The sequence below is a fragment of the Eurytemora carolleeae genome, unplaced genomic scaffold (genome assembly GCF_000591075.1).
Source record: "Eurytemora carolleeae unplaced genomic scaffold, Eaff_2.0 scaffold659, whole genome shotgun sequence".
NCBI lineage: Eukaryota > Metazoa > Arthropoda > Copepoda > Calanoida > Temoridae > Eurytemora > Eurytemora carolleeae.
In genome coordinates, this window is record NW_019396552.1 from 115480 (window position 1) to 136580 (window position 21101).

Consider the following 21101-nt stretch of genomic DNA (forward strand, 5'->3'; position numbering starts at 1 on the left):
TTTCTCGGAATTTTACTATTTATTATTTACACAGGAATAGGTATTTCCTATTTTGTAACTTGTTGAATGAATTTTCATTAAATCATATTGGAGAATTTGTATAGATATTTTTCAGTAGAAATGGATAAACTTCGTCGAAGTTTTCGGTCTAGCTTTAGACGGAAACAATCATACGAAGACGATGTGGATCCAAGGTTTGAGATTTTCATAAATTTCTTTAGTTTCTCGCTAATTTTTTTTTCTGACCCCCACCACTCGACTCCTTTAAATTTTGTGCTTGTATTTTTTCATATTTGTTTTGAATTATTCATTTTGTCACTTTCAAGTTAGTACAAGGTATATATATAATAGTTCTGATGATTAGTATTGAGAAAGTTTCTGTACCAATCCCCGCGGCAAAGACAGGCCAAGGGGCCGTACGCTCGGCCTTCTAATTGAATTTTAATTGTTTAAATTTGAAAGAAACGTAATTAGAATAATAATTAGAATTCGTTTATTAGTATATTACCAAACAGTTGTCCAAATTTAGTGAACAATACAACTATTGTAATAAATAGTGATTTAGATTTTTTCAACCACTGAACTCATTTTTAACTCCGATTATATTTAGGACAAGTTGGGCCCTTGATGAAGCTGCGGTGAAAACAAACACTTGTAGTTTTGAAGTTAAATACTTGGGATACGTAGAGGTAGCAAACATTCTAAACCATTTACACAAGTAATTAAAGAGAAGCTTTTATAATTAATTACTTGCTAGAAAATGTATTTTTTAGTACCATCAATTTCTTTTTGGTAAATCATATAATTTTTATCTATTCGCTAAACACATGGAAAGGTCTCTGGCTAATTTGCCTTGTTTTATGCAAATTGATGATTCGGCCTCTGTGTCGTCTATTACTTAATTTACTTTAGATTGAAACATGCTAAAACTGTGTCATTTCATTTATCAATAATTTACGATTTTTTTTTATATTTAAATGATGCCCTATGCAAACCAATTGTGATTAATAATTGTAAACAATTTCTTGTATATTTGCAATGACCCAATAAAGATTTAAATAATAATAATTGGTCTATTCCTAGAGAACGATTTCTGGACCCCCCCCCCCCATCCTATCAATTTTGTACATGGATCTTATAGAAAGTGTCTTAACTTAACCTAACCCGTGGCCGCAGGGCTCGGTCCCCTAGCCTGTCCTAGCCGCAGCGCTCGGCCCAGAAAGTGTCTTAACCTAACCCTAAATAAATACTAATTTGGTCATGTACAAAATTGATAGGAGGGGGGGGGGGTCCACAAATTGTTCACTAGGACAGACCCTAATAATTAATTACTTGCTTCTCGTTGTCTCCGTGTTTTGTGTATCTATTCTATTTAAAAGCTTGAAAAAAATAAAAATTGAAATCGAAAGTCGTCTTTATAATAATAATAATATATATTTCGGATAAATTAGATAAAGAATTACAGATATATATGTTTAATTTGAATATAAATTTTTCTTGTAATCTATGCCTGTCATTGGTGTTTAAGTCCGTGGACTAAAAAGTCTTAACAACCGTCTAAATTCAGCCCATTATTTTATTGATATAATCGTCTACCACATTATTATCCATATTATTATTTTTATGGGTCAAGATTTTAAGTCTGCCTTTATTAATAATGATATATCAAAGAAATGGTTTTAACTCTTCTTAATATATATATTTTCGATATTTTTTATTCATTAGTTGTAAAATAATGAGGGGTGAGTGAAAAGCGTCAAATTCCTCCCCTTCTTATCATACTTCTTATCCTAAGTTTCACTCAATTCCCCGAGGCCCGCTGACTCCTTGAAACATTTAACACGCCAAAATGTTGGCAGGGGTTGATTTTCAAAAAAATATTTAACCCTGATTGATTGGATAGGTTTATGAGTCCCGAGGAATGCAGGTGTGTGAGGAAGCCTTGAAACTGTTAAAAACTACTAAACGGAAACCTATCAGGCAGCGTTTATGTTATAAGTGTTGTCAATCAATCACTGGTTTTGAATTTTAAACCACCCCAGTTTTTGTGGATCAAGAGCGAGTAAATGATAATAAACACCATCCCCCCCTTAAAAATTTTTATATTTGATATAGGTTATAAATAATCCCCCCTCCGTTATTTTTTGTCAATAATAAATATTATAAATCTTGTAATAAATATTAAAAATCTTGAGTTTAAACCATCATTTGGATTTTCTCTTTAAAACATCTTTCCTGTTTGTATACACTACAGTGCTAATCAGAAACAAATAGCCCTGTTTCTGCCAATTCCAAAATGTTGTCTGCCTTTATTGTGCGTTTAAATTTGCCAGAGATTTTAATCTCTTTTCTTAATCTCCAATAACAAAACTTATATCCTCATGGGTTTATGTTATGTTTTCAATTGTTTACATATAATTTCAGGGAAATACTTCACTCTGGATGTTTTGTAAGAACAGTTGGTCTTTCTAAAGTAAAATTTTTAATTTCTCGAGAAAGTAGTTGTACGCAATTTCATCCTCTTTAAGATGGAAATGCGCGATTTTTTCATGAAAACTTTCTAGAGCGAGTGGATATCATACTATATTGTCCCATAGGTCGGTAATGTTGGTCAAAAGGTTGTAAAATATATAAGTCTTGAACGCTGATTTGCAGAGGTATATTACATGTTAGTGGGGACGGATTGAGAGTATCGGATCCAGAAACTAAATGTTTGGTCCTAGATCAAACTATAGAAAAGGTAAGACAATATTTGTGTACCCCAACAATTTCTGATGTTATCTTATTTTGATGAAGAAATAAAGTTTTGAAAACTAGGCTTTGCGCCCTTCTTCTATTTCAACTTTTAATCGTTGCTCAATCTTTCATCATTTTCTCTTCGATAAAACAAAAATAAAAGTTTTTGCGGATTTACAATTTTAATTTCGTGGATTTTCAAAATTTTATGAAAATCAAGTTTTTGTAATTCTGAGTATTCATAAACTTTTCCCGGGGTCATCTGAGGTCCCACACAAGATTGGGCCCGATCGATTTAGCCATTTTGACGTTAATTGAATGCAAACAAACAAACGCCCAGACAGACAAGCTAAGTATTTATATAGATTTCCTGATTAATCATGATATCATCTTGTATTTGTTTGATACAGAATGATCCAGGAAACTAAAGAGTTGTTTTAAAGATTTTATAAGATTTTTAATAAGATATATAAAGGATTTTTTTATTTTTAACAAACAAATCGGTTGAACGACGTCCTACTGTTTTCTGCTTATTACCGTATTACACGTAAACATGTTTTATACCAAATAGTTTTGAATAATAATAAGGATTATCAGATAATCGATTTTAAAAGATTTTGATTATTAAAGTGAAAATTGTGTATTATGAAAAAATATTTTTGTTTAGGTTTCCTTCTGTGCTCCTGATCGATACTATGAGAAAGGGTTTAGTTATATTTGTCGAGATGGAACTACTAAAAGGTACAGTGACCCCCATAAAAGTTTGGAAAAGGAAGTCGACATTTCAGCAATCTTATTTCTTATTGAAGTTGTTATTAAGCAGTAAATGTAAATTTCAACTTTTTTATGGAAACTGTTTAATTGATGTGTTTCATTGATATATTTTTTATATCAGTCGTCTTCCTATTCTCAGTTTTATGGGTCCTACTAGAGGATTTTACCACATTCATATCGAAAAAACTCCCCCCTTTTAATACTTTATTTGGTGTCCGTATTATTGTGACAATCACTTTGTAAAATCAGTTTCTTTCTTAAAAGTTCTAATCTTTTAATTTTTCTTCAACCTAGTTTCTTTTTCCCTTTCTGATCAATTTTCAAAAGCATTTTCGTGGAGGGTGAAGTTCGGTAATGAAATCATGTTCCTAAAAAATATCTAAAATTTTCAATTACATTTTTGTACAGATGGATGTGCCATGGGTTCCTGTCCGTGGGGGATAGTGGAGAGAGGATTAGTCACGCGGTCGGTTGTGCCTTTGCCATCTGCCTTGAGAAGAAACAACAGAGGGAGAAGGTTAGTGCTCTTACTAATAGTTATCAGACTTCCTGCGTCCAAAATATTGAATTAGTCCAAGCCACATAAATCTTGCTTTCGAGCCACATTAATTATCAGAAATAATCGAACCATACTAATCACCCGTCCATCAGTAGTAATAATTATGCTGAGTCACATTAATCGTGCCCCTCCCCCTAATTTTTCCATACACATTTTCATGGAGGCAATCATATCTTCTAGGATCCAGTGGCGTTTCATTACAATAAGAAGGATAATACGTTCGTCAGGTAAAAAAAAAAAAATTCTTTCATTTAATAATACAGGGTGTATATTTTCTTCAAAAAATATTCCCTCCTCCGCTTGAAATTTTTTTCCTCCAGAAGTCAGCTATGATTATACTAATTTTATGGTATTGTTGTACGGGTTTCTTCGCAGAACTAGGGGAAATAAATGACTTTTAGGGAAAAATAGATACATTTTTGGGGGAAACAGGGGTATGTATTTTCTTGAAAATCATCCCCCCCCTTTTGAAGACCCCCCCCCCCAAGTTGGTATGATTCATTAGAAGAATTTGGAAAATGGTGTAATTTATAATAATCACTCTTTAAATAATACATTTGTCTTTTCTTGTCTAGGTTTGGATCTTTCCAGCAAGGATCGATAAAAGATCGGCTCCAGGATCCCCAGGTGTTTAAACCTGGTGCTCCAGCTCCTCCTGCTCCTGTCGAACCTCCAGCTAACCCCCACGCTGTAGCTCGACCTAAGGAAGGGGTTTATCTAGCGAGGACTAGTCTGGGGGATCACTAAACATTATTCACCCATCACAACCTAAACACGGCTCTTAACAACATTTAGTCACTTAAAACATGTCACAACTAGCATCTAAATAAAAAAAACCTACCATAAATAGTGTCAGGAAAACCCGCCAAATCAGCATTGAAGTCCATAAAATTTGCCCTACAGTATCTTAGTCCAAAAATATCTGACTAGTTTAATCTTGCATAATTCTAGGACAAAGTATCACAATGTACCTGCCTAGGGGTGTATATCTTCTCGAAACATTTTTTCTTCCCCCCTCTATTTTGAACATAAGTTTTTCCCCCCAGATGTCATCTATATTGGAAAGCGGAATTTTTTTAGGGGTTTATTCGCTGATTTGGGGAAAATAAATGAAATTTCATAATGAAAAACTTGTCTGATTTTCCATCATCAAAAATCATTTCCCTCTGAACCCGCCGCAAAATGTCTAGATGAACCCCTGACTCTAGGCCTCTAACCTGATGTACCTGCGCCAGGCGTCAATGCGTGGTTTGGGTCAACTTGCCGGGGTCACACCGTTTAAGCGTCAAAGTTCTCTAAGGTAACACAAAAAGGAGATTTACCTTGACCAATAGAGTTTGTTTTGACAAAAATAAAAAACAATTGGGAAGAATAACTTTTCCTCAATTTTCCCTTTTTCTCATGTTTTCTTAAGCTTTTTCAGAAAAATGTCTGATTCAAAGACAAGCTATGAGTTAACAACTCATACCTGTTAGTCAAGGATCTCCTTGCTAACATCATTACGAAGTTTCGTATCACTCTTCCCCCCGTGAAAAGAAGTGAAAATTTCTTCACTAAATAAAGCTTTTTATGTTTTATGAATCGGACATGCCACTCTATTAAACTTGAAATTACGTTTACAGTCCCTTTACTGCTCTAGGTTGGAGCAGCTGCCCTCAACGCTTATCAGACAACAGAACTATACTGTATCTGAGACCCAGAACCAGTATCAGAACCAGAGCCTGGAACAGTCTACTGTAGTCACCAGACCAAACAGCGCTGTTACTGCAGAACGGTGATGATTTTCTTTTTAAAATGTTTCTTCTTTAGCCGTTTTGAAAATTATAAGGAGTTTTCTGTAGGCCTTGAGAGTTTTCCAAATAAAAAAAACTCGACTTGTTATCTAATCAAAATAATTTTATTCGACCAGCTATTTTTTTAAATTCATTAAAACCACTTTTTAAATCCATTTAAACCATTTTTTAAATCTATAAAATAAAACGTGTCTAACATGCAAAAGTACGAACATTTTTAGTTGGATGTCCCAGTTTTTAACCTTTGAAAACTAAAGTTGGATTTTTTAAGAGAGTGAAGTTAATCATAAAGATCACAATTTCATAATATTTACTGTCAAATTTATAAACCTTTGAAATCATTAAAAAATATTCATAAATTTTATTCGTTCAGACGATCTCAGATATTCTCTCTACCCCCTGGAATCCCTCTCTCTTGTTTACCAATTCAGGAAACTAAAAAACTTAATAAATCCTCCGGGGTAAATATTTTCTTGAAAAATCAATCTCGCCCCATTTAGAAAACCTTTTTCCCAATTATGCAATAATAATTATAAATGATCAACCATCAATCATTCTATAGAGTCCCAATCTGAAAACAACCGTCTATGGACGGAAATTATTATCAAGAATGGCTTATTTCGCTGAATAAGGGATATAAATGGTTTTCAAAAGGAAAAAGTAGATATTCGTACTTCAAGTAACTTGAAAATAGTGTGACTAATTAGTAATTATAATTCTAAGACTGTTTTACCAATAAAACTATTTAGAATAATATTCTTCATCTAGCTAAACTTCATAATTTTCAGAAGATAAAAATTAAGACGATAATTGTTCCACAATTTTCTGGTTATTACCGTGGGTTGAATCAAGTTTTTATTATTACATACTCGATTTTTATTTTGATAAAAATCAACGAATGTTTAAAGAAAACTTTGCAAAGCAAGATGTACCAGGGGCGTATATATTTTACACTAAATTATGTTAAGGTTATTTTTTCGCTGATGTTGGTGTATCAAAGTTAAAAAAGATGAAAAATCTGCCTTTTGATATCCAACTTATAATTTTTCAACAAAATACCCCCCACCACCTCTTGTTTCCTTAATTATCGCACAGGGCCGTTAACTGTCAATTAAAGTAAAATGGGTGAATCCTGACCATATTGTCAAATGGAGGTTACGTTTCATTCTGTTCTAACAGGAGGACCCTAATCATGAAGATCCATTCTTTACAAGTCAACCTGGGACCGGTCCTGTCTCCCTGCCTGTCAACCTCATGGAGCAACTAAACCTCCAGCCTTCTCTACTCACAGAACCTCTACACTGTCCTCCAAACCTTCCTTCTCCAATCCTGACTCCCATACCGGCCTCCGGTAAACCTTCAGCCTCAGGTTTTCCTAAAGGATCCTCTACTAGTCCTAGTCTGTTTAATAAATCTGGAGGAACTCTAGCGGATGAAACTCTGAGTCCGAATATCACAAATAATTCAGGTAATTTCCATTAATCGATATCATAATGTTACTGTTAACAATCGGAATTCTGTTGCGCGGAATTACGCGCAACTGTTCTCGTATTGCGCGGAATTGCGCGAGAATTATAGGGCCTGCACTTGCGCGCAAGTAAAATCTACTTGCGTTGGAAATCCTAGAAAATATGTGTGCTTCAGGTAAAGTGAATGAGTATGAATAAAAGCTTGAAAACTTTCACTGCTTTTCCCCTCTGCTTGCAAGAAGACCTGCAACTTTGTCTTACATTTTCACATAAATAACGAAACATTTCTTTAATTATGGGGAGGGGAAGTAAATTTCCGGTCTGGGTTGCTCAACATGGGGCTTCTTGCATATCTCATTCTCATAAGTCATAAGCAACCCCCTTTACTTATTCGTCATTTGCCTGAAATATCCTTGTTTTATAGCTTAAAATTGATAATGTTTGAGTGTATAAAAATGCCTTGGACTGCGGTTTTATAAAGTGGAGACAGCTAAAGAAATTGACAGAAGACTTTGGAAAAAAAAACAATGTTTTCCTTACGCTTCATGTTATAGTTTTGAATCGGTAAAGCGAATCCGCAAATAAAGTTTCATCTACAGTCCCTTTTTATTTGTTAAAAAAAATATGGAATATTTACCTAGATTCCAATCATTCAACCCCCTGCCTGGTATCCGGAGGTCCTAGTCCTATCCTCAAACAGCCTCTGTATCCTGGTGAACTGTCCTCTAACAACTCCACGACCTCTAGAACCTCTCTGGCTGAGTTTGAAAGTAGCTTTTCTCCTACCTTCAGGTAAAAACAGGGGTACCGAAAAGTGATCTCCCCCCCCCCCTCCGCTCCTTGCCTCCTCTTTTTTGTTTTGTATTTTTAGATTTTTTTCTCTCTGAATTTGGGAAACATGTTTTATTAATCTTTATCTTTTATATTGAATTACCCCAGCCCCTGCACTGGGCATGGCATAATTCATATTTTATAAAAGTTCAGAAAAAATTTCAGGTAGACATATTTAAAAAAAAAATTTCAATAAAAAATGTAATTTTTCGAGTTTGCTCAAAATTGGTGCTGATTCTGAACTTTTTAGAATTTTTTTTTGTAACAAAAGAAAGGTGGTCATTCGGGGATATTTGTTCTTCAACATTTTTTTTATAAAGCTATAAGTTTTTTTTGTTGGAATGCTCGTAAAATTTGTTTTCTTTTTCCTGAAAATATATGCATGTCGACCCTAAAACTGTTTTAACGAGAAAGGGTGAATGAGTGGCACTGCCTCTTAAACCTGAATCTATCTGTGTAAAGGTTGGGTCGGATTCCTCTGGATACTCTTCAAACCCTGGAAGAGAAATCCCCTGATGGATTTAACCCCTGGGATAATGTTCCGGATCAACCAATTCTCAGGTAACATTAAAGGGACTGAAGACGTTATTTATAGTGGCATGTCTGATTTACTACAGTACCCTAGAAACAGAATCTTAATTATTTTCAATTTTGAGGAACTGAAGGAATTCTATCCAATCCTTTGAAACGGGCTCGTATTTACTTAATTCAGAGTAACTTCAAATATTATTTGTTGTTTATATATTTCATGTTGTTAAAATAAAGTTTACTTTTTTTCAACTTTCTTAATGTCATTTTTAAAAAAAATGTAAAAGTAAGTATTGTTCTTTATATATCTTTAACGTTTGCAAGAGTCTCCAAAATAATCGGTCAGAATTTTCAAAGCTAATCAAAATGTGTTTTTAGCCTTTTACGTACAATGTTTGATTATGTTGAGAGTTAAAAAAAAAATCTCCTAAAAAGCGGAAATATCGGTCAATAATTGAGGCTCTCAGGCCAATCAACCGTTTTTCTGAACACCCTGTGGGAATATCGTCTTATGCAATTCTCCTTTGTTAATATATGAGATAATATTTTGATTGGCCAGAAGGTAGTGATGGATTAACCCTTTCCCAGCTGGGCCATTTTTATCTTATATAGAAAGGGGGGCGGGGGTGGCTGTGATTTTGCCCTTATTTTGCCCTTAGAGTTGAGATAGGGGAGTGTGACACATGTCCCTAGTCCAACTTTTTAAGGCCTGCTCATAAAAAAATGTATACCTCTATCTTTAATGGTGAGGGTGATAGGGAGGATTTTTAAAAATGGTCAAAAAGAACTTCGAAAATATTTAAAAATAGATATTTTTACTTTTGACAAATATTAACATGTGACTTATGTTATTACATCCATTTTTAAATTGTAGAATTAAAAAAATAGTTATTGACCATTTCTGATTTTTTGAAACTCCAACCCGACGTTCGGACTGTCAACCAACCTACCCTATGCATCAAAAATAAATTTGTTCTGCAAAATTTGTTTACTGAAAGTTATTTAGAAAAAACTACAGGGGGGGGGGGGGGGAATGGAAAACACCCCCCCCCCCCCCCCCACTAAAGGAAAAAAAAAAAAAAAAAAAAAAAAACGGGGGGGGGGGGGGGGGGGAAGGGAAAACCCCCCCCCCCCCCAGCATTATAGGAGTAAAAAATGGCAAAATTAAAAGTAAAAATTGAATTAAAATGTATTGCAGAGCTAGTAGTAGTTCCTCCAGTAGAAGTCCGAGACCCAACTCACAAATAGAATCTGAAACATCCTGGACTGATAAAAGAGCATCAAAACATATAGGAATCAGACAAGTTTCACCAAAAACATTATTTATGGGACTCTAAAGATAAAATGAAAGGGGGTATAGGCTGAAAGCTAATCACTTCAGCTCTTGATCGCGACCTTTGAAAGTTATATCTGATGTGTCCGTCTCGAGAAATTGATATAAAACTGTGTCTTTATAAGAAAATTCTATATATATATATACAATTTTGTATAGAAATAGTAGGTTTAAATAGATCATATTTAGCAAATACGCAACCTATTTGAAAACGAAGATATCCCAGAGACACCTAATTTTAACTTAAGTTTTCTCCAATTATTATTTTTTTTATTTTTATAGATATAATTGATATTATGATGTAAACAAGTACTCTTTTATTATCTAAAATGTTGAAAATAAGTGTAAAAAACTTGTTTGAAGAGAGAGGATCCTACAGCCTGAACTATCAACCCCTGGACCTGGAGCAGAGAATCCTCCAGGATCCGTTCGACTCCAACTGGGCGGAGATGGCACTCAAACCCAACCCGGATAAGAACCCGTTCCGGGACTCCGGGTTTACAGATACACCCTTCAAATCATTCGAGCTGAGAATGTAGTCTGAGAGAAAACTTGAGGTTCTACAGTGGGGTCCAGAAAACTGTAGAATAGGAAAACGACATTTAATCAATTTCTATGTTGTATTTGCTAAAAAAGCAAATAGTTTTTGCAGGATGTTGAAAACCAATTCATTTAGTAATTGGGTCTGTGAACATGGCACAATTTGTTTGTTTCAGGTTCATTTAACTATTTAAAATCTTCCTTTTTCTCAGTTTTTTGGGTCTCACTGCATCAGATATCAATGCTAAGTGAATTGACCACACCAATCTGCTTATCAACCAAATATGTTGTGATACTATGTTATGGACTGTTGTAAATCTAGTAAATGAAACTTTTCCACATCTCTATGTTATACCCTTTATTATTTGTATAGCTCTAGAAAAACATATTCCATCCCTTTCCCCCATATATCTATTCCTATCTATAGCTGGCACACATTACCCCACCTATCTTAAACTGTCAAAATCTAACCAATATTGGGAAGAAGGTAAGTTCTTAAAAAATTGTCCGTGAGTCCGAATTTAATGAATTTGAGCCGCGTCTCAAATCCGCCAAAAACTGGTTTCAATTGAGCGCCGGCTTAAATCTTGAAACACTGAATACACTTTTAAGTGGAACCAACCATATTTGAGTCACGTCTCAAATTTAAGCTGCGGCTCAAATTTTTTAAATTCGGCCTCAGGCTTATGATTCTCAACACTGAAGAACACTAAAAAAGAAAAAAAAGGAAAAGTAAATGTTTTTTATTAAATACTCTAACTGTAATATCCTAAATTCAATTCATAGATAGAACCAAAGACAAACCAAACTAAATGTACGAGTAAAATTTGTTTTTATGTACACTGTTCAGCATTAAAGTACTGGTTGGTATTTGCTTGTACAAGGCCTAGTCACAATTTTACAACAATTGTTTGGCGCTTCTTTAAAATAATATCTTATCAGAGCTTATAACTCGTAAATGATACTAGAAATAATATCCTATCAGAGCTTATAACTCGTAAATGATACTAGAAATAATATCCTATCAGAGCTTATAACTCGTAAATGATACAAGAAATAATATCCTATCAGAGCTTATAACTCGTAAATGATATCCTATCAGAGCTTATAACTCGTAAATGATATCCTAGCAGAGCTTATAACTCCTAAATGATACTAGAAATGAAAACTTATCTACCCTGTTTGGAGATTAACCGATCTCCCCTCGGCATAAAGCTTTAAATACTGAGGATATGACCATTAGGAAAAAGCTTAGATAATCTCCCCGTGATGAGTCAATGAGTCCATTTCTCGGTCTCCTATTCAAAAGTTATCAGCTCTGAATTAAAAAAAAATTAAGATACAGCTTAGTTAATCTCCCCGTGATGAGTCAGTTAGTCCATTTCTCGGTCTCCTATTCAAAAGTTATCAGCTCTGAATTAAAAAAAAATTAATGGAAATTTGTTAAATTTCCAATTTCCATTTATCCAGCGAGATCCTTGAAAGCAAATGTACTGTTCCTTTTAAGGAATTAAAGATAATTGTCAAGGTCACAAACATTCCAGTTTTGTTTTAATTTATAATCTAATTTTACAAATATGATTGATGAATCGATGATCACAAAATATCAATGATGAAAGACGATCGTAAACTTGAAAGTGGTTTGATTAATTGATAAATTGATTAATTGTCAGTAAATTCCGTATTTTGTGATTATTACTGTATTAAGCATTGCAAACGGAAATTTATGCATTTAAGTTCAAACCTTCTGTTCATTTGCATTTTATATAATTTAACGTCAGCATAAAAAATAATTAATAATGTCAATAATAATAAACATAAAGTGGCCCAGACTTATGCCTAAAAAGTCAATACTCAAAATATTATTTTTTCTCCCCAAAAAAGGTCAATTTTATTTAACGTCATTTGAAAGGTTTAATTTTCTGCATAATATGCAACATTTAAAAAGGGATTTAAGTGTAATTTTAATTGATCCTCTATGCAAAAATGGCAATGCCCTACTCACAGTGAAGCGCTTGCTTAGTCAGATTCGTCGGAAGCCCTTGCTTTGTCGGATTTGTCGGAAGCCCTTGCTTTGTCGGATTTGTCGGAAACCCTTGCTTTGTCAGATTCGTCGGAAGCCCTTGCTTTGTCGGATTTGTCGGAAGCCCTTGTTTTGTGGGATCCGTCGGAAGCCCTTGCTTTGTCAGATTCGTCGGAAGCCCTTGTTAAGTCAGATTCGTCGGAAGCCCTTGCTTTGTCGGATTTGTCGGAAGCCCTTGTTTTGTCGGATATGTCGGAAGCCCTTGCTTTGTCGGAACCGTCGGATCAAGTATGAAATAAATATCATTATTTAATATAATTTTAAAAACTATTTATTTTAAATTTCTCCACAAAAGTGACTTGAACGTTTCTACTGCAGATTATATAAGAATTTTCAGAATTATCAGCATTCAACCTAAAAAATAACGATGTCTTCCTCATAAAGGTTTCAAGGGTACCGTTGCATTGAAGGTCACTTGAAATTAGGTTTACAGTCCTTGTAATTAAATACATGTTCCTAAAATTAGTAATGTCAATAAAAACCTTGGTTTAGATAATTAACTATTGAGGCCTACTCAACTGGTTCATGCATAAATATTGAAGAAAAATAATATATTTAGTAAAATAATAGAAATAAAGATGAAAATAGGACCTTAATACTTTATTAGAATCTCGAGCTTGTTTAGCTAGTCGCAAAATATAATTATGTAAAAGGAAAATTTGTTCAATATGTAAAATCTGTTATCAAAAAACATGTAAATTGTATATTTTGTAATCGAAAAGGTTGTTAAATTCAGATACAATTATATTTTTGTTCAATGTAAATTGTAAACCCCCAGTATTTGTTTGCGCTGGAATACGTTGACGCACAAGATGTATTTTTGCACAATATTGCAGAATGTACTAAAAAGAAGCGAGAAAGAACTTCAAAAAATGCCGTTGTTTAATCGGAGTCAAGAACCGGTTTTGCCGGGACATCTCCCTCTCCCCACTGGGCCCTATGCGGTGGGATATCAGGTAGATTGATTGATTGATTTATTTATTTAATGATTTTCACAGATTTATTGATTGTTATAAGTTCCATGTCCTTATTAGGTTTTAAGGGTTTCCAGCGAACGGAAAATTTCGCGTGTTGTAGCTGCAACAATTAGTTGCGCATAGAACTTGTTGAATTCTCTGCTCTGAGAGCATATTAGAAGTTTTACTATATCATAATCAATAATTTTTGAGAAAGAAATTATTTTCGGGAAAATTTTCATGTTTTTTCGCGAAATTTTTGCATTTCTTTTTCCCGAATTTTCCCATTTTTTGCGAAATTTTCTCATTTCTTATTTCACGAGCGAACCAAATGCGAAAAAAATTTCGTGAAATGATTTCCCCTTTTCGCAAGAACCCCTAGGTATAATGCTTGACGATGTCTAGACAGAAAGTACAATACAGTACTGATTGATGTCGGCCTTTCTGCTTGTTAGTAGATTCTTCAATGACTTTATAGATTAATTGATCAGTTGATTAATTGATTGATTTATTAATTAATGAATTAATTCATTCATTCATTTATTTATTGCTTGATTGATTAATTAATTAATTAACTGATCATTTGATAATTTGATTATTTGATTTTTGAAAATGATTCCGATAGCTTCTAGTCACAAAAAAATATGAATTTTTTAATGATTCAAAAATGAACTGATTGATTGATTCAACAATATAATTACCACCCTTAGCTGCTTGCAATAAATATATTGATTGATTTATTTCAGGATATTATGACTCCAGGAGATCCGACTAGTGGAGTATATGTCCGTGTTTACTATCCATCGATCCATCCTGTCAATGAAACAATAAACATGGTAATTTTCGGGAAGTTATATAAAACAAAGGAGATACAGGGTTTTCCCAATAAATTATTTATTTTCAGAAATAAAATTCCTTAAAATTGTTTTGCTTTTGCCTCACTGCGCAAATATTATTAACAGCAGATTCAGATCTTTTAAAAAACAAACAAATTTTTATATTTTTCTAATTAATATCCTGTAAATAGACTTGCTGAGGAGTTAAAAATTAAGAAGAAATTAAAATTGCTCTTTCAGCAGGATGGGACAGAGCTGTTTAACCTGTGAGGGGGGGGGGGGGGATTACTTTACCACTCCTGCAATCACAGGGTAACCAGTAAAGTAGAATAGGGGAAAAATGATTTTCTGTATTATCACTTACAACTACAAAATGTTAATTTTTGTTAAAAAATTATTAAAATTTGAAATTCCCAATTTGTTAAAAATGTTTAAAATAGTTTTCACGTTTAGTCTGAGCTGTGGCCGGTGTGGGCTGATGATGATTATCTCGTCGGATTTGTTAAATTCATGCAGGTACTAGTTCAATATTGTTAATCTTTATAATCCCTACAATAATATTTGAGACAAGGCTATTTTTTAATTCTAGGGAGGGGGGGGGGGGGGAATGGAGAAAGTATAAGGTTTTGTGGGAAAATGTCGTCACTCAAAAAAATTAACCAAAAATTAATAAAGTTTTTTTGTTAGTCAGATGTTTTCCCAAAATAGGCGGTATACCGATGCAGGGGTGTTTAAAACCCTTTTTGTCCCTCTCCCCTGGGCGGAGGAAAATAAAAATCAAAAACCCAAGAGGTGGGGAGGGGAAAGGGGAAGGAAAAGGGAAAAGAAAAAGGCGCCATTAATGCTCTTTAAAATGCATCATTTTAGGGATGCACTGCATATGAATAATAAAAAACGATGTCTTTTTATTTATCGAATTTGGGGAAGGAAATCAAAAAAAAATTAGGGGGGGGGGGGGAAAGAAAAAAAATGGAGTTATAAACACCCCTGCACTGATATCAACAATATAAATTTCTTATGTCCATAACCTTCCAATTGTGATTTGTGAATCATTGGAATACAAATTGTTTTTCTCATCTTTTGTCACACAAAGGATTAAACTAGTTCCCCTAGGACAATGGACATCCATTCGTCGGAAATTAAAATTGAAATAAAGAAGTTAACACAGTGGATATTAAGATCATGTTTTGTAGATTAGCGCTTGGATGTAATATTATGTTATCATGTTTGAATAAAATATTTTTTTTTTATTATTTATGATATTAGATTATGTTGGAAAAGTGGCCGAGCTGGGCGCCTAGGGGAGAGTTTATGTACTTTGATCAGATGAAGGTCATTGCCCCCATGATGCATATTGGATGCAAGCAGGTTCGTTTTAAAAAGACTTAATGTCCCATGATGCATATTGGATGCAAGCAGGTTAGTTTTAAAAAGAGTTAATGTACTTTGATTGGAGAAAGGTCATTGCCCCCATGATGCATATTGGATGCAAGCAATTTAGCTTAAAGAGATTATTCAAGAATTTGCAATAAATGCTGTGGTAATAATTGATTAAGTTATTTTCTGTATCAAATAATACACTTCACATTAGTTTACTATTGCTACATTGTCGTTTTTCGAAACTTTGTTAGTTTTTCCAAAAATGTGTCACGGCCAAAGTGGGATTTACATTAGTTTTTATTATATTTTTATTGCTTTTTCTTATTTTTACAATTTATTTTTAAATATAATTTCTAACAAAATTTTAAAAAGAGGAGTCAATTTTTCTCTGACTTGTATCTTCTTTTTTGCTAATTTGAAGTTTTCCGTTTTGATAGGAATGTCTGACTCAACTGATTGAAGGTTCAGGTTCAAACATAAATAAATAAGTTTACAGAGTTCCCGTTTCTATCCAGGGTTTACAGAGTTCCCTTCTCTATCCAGGGTTTACAGAGTTTCCGTCTCTATCCAGGGTTTACAGAGTTCCCGTCTCTATCCAGGGTTTACAGAGTTCCCGTCTCCATCCAGGGTTTACAGAGTTCCCTTCTCCATCCAGGGTTTACAGAGTTCCTGTCTCTATCCAGGGTTTATAGAGTTCCTGTCTCTATCCAGGGTTTACAGAGTTCCCGTCTCTATCCAGGGTTTACAGAGTTCCCTTCTCTATCCAGGGTTTACAGAGTTTCCGTCTCTATCCAGGGTTTACAGAGTTCCCGTCTCTATCCGGGGTTTACAGAGTTCCCGTCTCTATCCAGGGTTTACAGAGTTCCCTTCTCTATCCAGGGTATACAGAGTTTCCGTCTCTATCCAGGGTTTACAGAGTTCCCTTCTCTATCCAGGGTTTACAGAGTTTCCGTCTCTATCCAGGGTTTACAGAGTTCCCGTCTCTATCCAGGGTTTACAGAGTTTCCGTCTCTATCCAGGGTTTAGAGTTCCCGTCTCTATCCAGGGTTTACAGAGTTTCCGTCTCTATCCAGGGTTTACAGAGTTCCCGTCTCTATCCAGGGTTTACAGAAATTCCGTCTCTATCCAGGGTTTACAGAGTTCCTGTCTCTATCCAGGGTTTATAGAGTTCCTGTCTCTATCCAGGGTTTACAGAGTTCCCGTCTCTATATTTTCCTTGTTTCTGAGAAGCAATAGGGAGGGGGAAGAGAAGCGTAGAGAAACCCCTCCTTCTCTGCACTATACTATTCTTTTTTTCCCAAGTAGGGTGTAGTACCATGTTATTTCACACAGAGTTCTGGAAACTGAAGAGAGTTGTATAAGAACCTGACTGTTCTGAGCTCTCTTCATGCTTACACATAGAACAGATTCAATCAAAAGAATTTATAACGTCTTTCCGACGAGTTCGGATACTTAATAACAGCTAACCAGGCTTGTTATTAAGGAGTATATTTAAAGCTGTCAATAGAAAAATCTGGATCCAGTTAGGTAAAAAACCTCCATTTTTCAGGCTAATACAGATTTAAAAAATTAATGCAGGCGTTCAACGTTTCTTGTTGTTCCGTTTATTTCTTTTCCCAAAAATGTTTTTAGTTTACCATTTTCTCTCTCTCACCCTGTATCTCCGAGTACTTGTAGAAGCGCCGAGCTTTTTCTTAATGTTGATATTTCTAGGTGTTTAAATTGCTGAACGGAACAGTGCACTGTCCTATACTAAAAGGAGTTCAAATCTCAACGGAAAAAAAGTAGGTTAATAATTTTATAGTCACCTTTTTTTAGTTTCATTATATTATTTTTCTTCTTAAGCATTTCGTTCATGCTTTTTTATCATTTTACTGATTGAGACTGAAGACGTACTTTCTAGGGACCCTCCATTTACAAATTGGCATGTCCAATTTATAACGGTACCCTTTAATTTAAATCCTTATGTGAGTGATCAATGATGTATAAAAACCAAATTTTTCGGGTAAAAATTGATCATTTTCAATTATGGAAACTTTCCTTTAAAGCGGCGGCTTATTTTGCTCTAGAGACAAAGAAAGGATAAAATGTTGGAAATGAACACTTTAAGGGAAAACGTTTTTATTGTTTCTCGGTTTGAATCAGATATTCCACTCTATTAATGAAGAGTCACTTTAAACCCCTGGAAGATATTCGAAATACAGAAGTCCCTTTAAACTTTTGTTTCAGGTGGCCTTTAATAGTTTTCAGTCATGGGCTTGGTTGCAATAGGTAAGAGAGAATTTAGTTACTTTCCTTAATCAGGAAAAATGAATTTGCATAAATATTTTTAACATAAAGATAACAATGGAATTTTTTTCTTCTAATCTTTTGGTGCGCATCGCATCATGACATTTGTGTAGGAGGTTGTGAGGTGGTTTTTAAAAAGTGTACTTTTTGGAACCTGAATATAAGTTGACTTGAATTTTATTGATATAAATTAAATGAATGAGTACATCATATCTTGTCCATCATGACTTCTTGTGGGCACATATGTAAACTAATATTATCCCCTCCCAATAGTCCTTTAAATCCTGTCTGAACTACATATCTTGCTGGGTTAAATCGTGTCAGGAACATCCGAAGATGCAGTATCACCAAGGTGTAGGCTGAACCGAAGTCCAGAAGTATACCCTACTACAACCTAAGATGGGGCACCACCTGGTCTTGACCTATCTCTACGCGCGCGTATGTGAAGGGTGAAGTATGTTGGCCGAGTGGAACAGAAGGGTTTAGTCCTTTCTTCCAACGGCAATCTGGGGAGTCCATTTTTGTTTACTTCTTGTTCTTAATCTTGAAAATGAAAACTGTTATGCGCGGACGGAAATATTTTTATGGACGATAAAATTTCTGGAACATAGAAAACCAAAGTAAATCTAATCAATATTCTTTAATTCCTAAGTTTTTTAAAATCATGTTTTTAGGTTTGCCTACAGTAGGATTTGTACTGATCTAGCCAGCCATGGTTTAATTGTTGCAGCAACTGAACATAGGTAGGCACATAGTCATTTTTTTTCATCATCCTTTTTGATATATATTTTTTTTAAAACACTATTGTTGATTTAAAACAATTAAAGGTTGTCAATGTTTGAAGTGGGGGAGACAATCATTCTTTGATTAAGTCCCTAGAACCATGAATTTTTATTTTTTAAATCCGAAAAGCTAGTTGTCCGATATCACAGAGGAGAAAAAAAGTAAAAAATTTTTTTTTTGACATTATTTACTTACAGGGATGGATCCTCCAGCTTGTCCTCATACTATACAGAGGACAAGAAGAAAACATGGATTCCCCATAGAAAACTCTCAGATCAGGTAAGCTTTTTTATTTGATATCTATTTATTTTATTTTGCTTGTTAAAGTTTCATTTTATGGATCCATAATTAAAAGGATCCAGCTTATTTCTTTCATTTTACATATTAGAAATATATTATAATTTTTTATGTGGTTTGCGGCTGGGGCTACGAATTAAGTTAACCTTACTAAGGTCGATGTTTTTTTTTTACGTATGAAGCACTTACTCCTTTCCAATTAAAAGTTCCACTGGGGGAAGTCCACTGTTCAGGGTTCATAGATTATAGCACCATCTAAAAAGAACTGAAGACATAATTTCCATTGACTCTCATTTTAAAGATATCGGTGAACCTGATTCACAACAGTACCCTTAAAAGTCTTGGTTGGTCAAACATACATTAGATATCCATCATCTTCTCTCTAAAAATTGATAATTATCATTTGGGATTCCTCAATAAAGCAACTTTCGCATTTCTGCTACAGACAAATGGAAGGAATTGTCAGAATTAAACACATTTTAAGCCAAAAAAGCTATGGTATCTTCTACAATTTTGCCTAGATAAAGTTGAAAAGGGTACCGGCGTAAATCGGACATGCCCCTCTTAATTTGGAGGGTCACTTGAATTTACAAGGACAGTCCCTATAAAAAAGAGATCTGAACTAGTATGTACCCTAGGACAAGGAGTATGCGGCCCGTAATCAGCAGTTGCAGCAGCGCTGCTCCGAGATGCAGAGAACATTGGACCTTATGATCAATCTCAGCTCAGGTATAAATAGATATTAGATAAACCAAGTTTTGAAATGGTTGGTGATGGAATACTGAATATACTTGAGGATTCTGATGATCTTATCATGTTTGATATTGTAGATACTACTGAAGTACTGAATATACTTGAGGATTCTGATGATCTGATCATGTTTGATATTGTAGATACTACTGAAGTACTGAATATACTTGAGGATTCTGATGATCTAAGCATGTTTGAGGATCAGATAGATCATAGTGAACCTGTAGCAGCTGGACATAGTTTTGGAGGTGCAACCACTCTCTTAACTCTTCATAAAGAGAGCAGGTAAGAACTACAGGGTAAACAACAAACAATGGGATTTTAATGAAGAATTAAAACATTAGAAATAAAATGATCAAAATTTGATCTTCAGATGATCATGTAACTTTGTAAATACTTATGAATAACGATCACTCTCCTTAAATTTTTAATTTTGTGATCCCTATAGTCTATACCTTTGCAACTAAAATCTAGATGTTGTAAAGCTTTGTTATTCTGCTGGATCAAGTAATAGTTTTAAAAATCAATAATTTACACCATTAGCATGCTAAGATAAAAGGATTAGAAAGTTAAGGGTGTTGTTCCTTTGTGCGCATGGAACAACTAGACAGGAAGCAGGGTTGACGCGTACGGGCGTCTGATAAGCCGGTACGCGTCGTTTGAAAATGCTCAATGCCGGAACCTTTTTGTACAAGATGCACAGTGGGCGTACAGTAGGGGGCTATCTCAATCTTTTTTTGCAAATTAGAAACTAAGTTTGTGCAGCGCCCTTAGCTACTATCATAAAGCTAAAAAACCAGAATAAGAATAAAAAGAAAATTTTCGATTTTGTAAAATTATAATTAAAAACCTTTATTAACTAAACTCTAGTATATATACTCGGTTACTCGAGTGTCCCAACAAATATTGAATTAGGAATCTTCATTTGATTTACAATGACCTATCTGAGGTTATTTTTCCTTTTAAAAGCTAAGAATTCAAAATAATTTACCTTTTATGTATCTTCAAAAATAGAAAGTTTCCTATATCATTTTTTAAACAAATTGAAAACTGAAATAAGTGGAAATATGTGAAAATTGCATACCAAATTACCACATTTTGGAAAGCCCAAGACTAATTTTCTTTATTTAATCTTTTGTCTGTTTATCATTTACGTATAATTCC

General features: G+C 34.2%; 2 protein-coding genes across 15 annotated transcripts; both read left to right on the plus strand.

Annotated features, from left to right (window-relative positions):
* The first annotated feature begins 47 nt into the window (after nt 1-47).
* Nucleotides 48-13484, plus strand: LOC111705360 (protein numb homolog). 13 transcript variants are annotated; one of them, XM_023477869.1, is made up of 18 exons: nt 48-194; nt 611-689; nt 1904-1980; nt 2656-2740; nt 3404-3477; nt 3919-4027; nt 4250-4296; nt 4645-4774; nt 5278-5369; nt 5709-5843; nt 6236-6293; nt 7042-7330; nt 7973-8123; nt 8625-8723; nt 9889-9983; nt 10387-10593; nt 10776-11050; nt 11246-11328. In XM_023477869.1, the coding sequence occupies exons 1-16, from the start codon at nt 121-123 to the stop codon at nt 10560-10562; spliced, it is 1770 nt and encodes a 589-aa protein (XP_023333637.1). In that variant the 5' UTR covers nt 48-120; the 3' UTR covers nt 10563-10593; nt 10776-11050; nt 11246-11328. The 13 variants fall into 13 exon arrangements, with proteins under 13 accessions (XP_023333637.1, XP_023333639.1, XP_023333644.1 ...); XM_023477871.1 differs by having other exon boundaries at nt 10799-11050; XM_023477876.1 differs by having other exon boundaries at nt 10813-11050.
* On the plus strand, nt 13458-20256 carry LOC111705362 (platelet-activating factor acetylhydrolase). Of its 2 annotated transcripts, none has more exons than XM_023477878.1 (10): nt 13458-13602; nt 14349-14438; nt 14892-14954; nt 15705-15806; nt 17532-17602; nt 18048-18089; nt 18782-18850; nt 19088-19169; nt 19826-19916; nt 20018-20256. In XM_023477878.1, exons 1-10 carry the CDS (start codon nt 13459-13461, stop codon nt 20224-20226), a joined length of 963 nt encoding a protein of 320 aa, XP_023333646.1. In that variant the 5' UTR covers nt 13458; the 3' UTR covers nt 20227-20256. The 2 variants fall into 2 exon arrangements, with proteins under 2 accessions (XP_023333646.1, XP_023333647.1); XM_023477879.1 differs by having other exon boundaries at nt 20081-20255.
* Nucleotides 20257-21101: the final 845 nt, after the last annotated feature.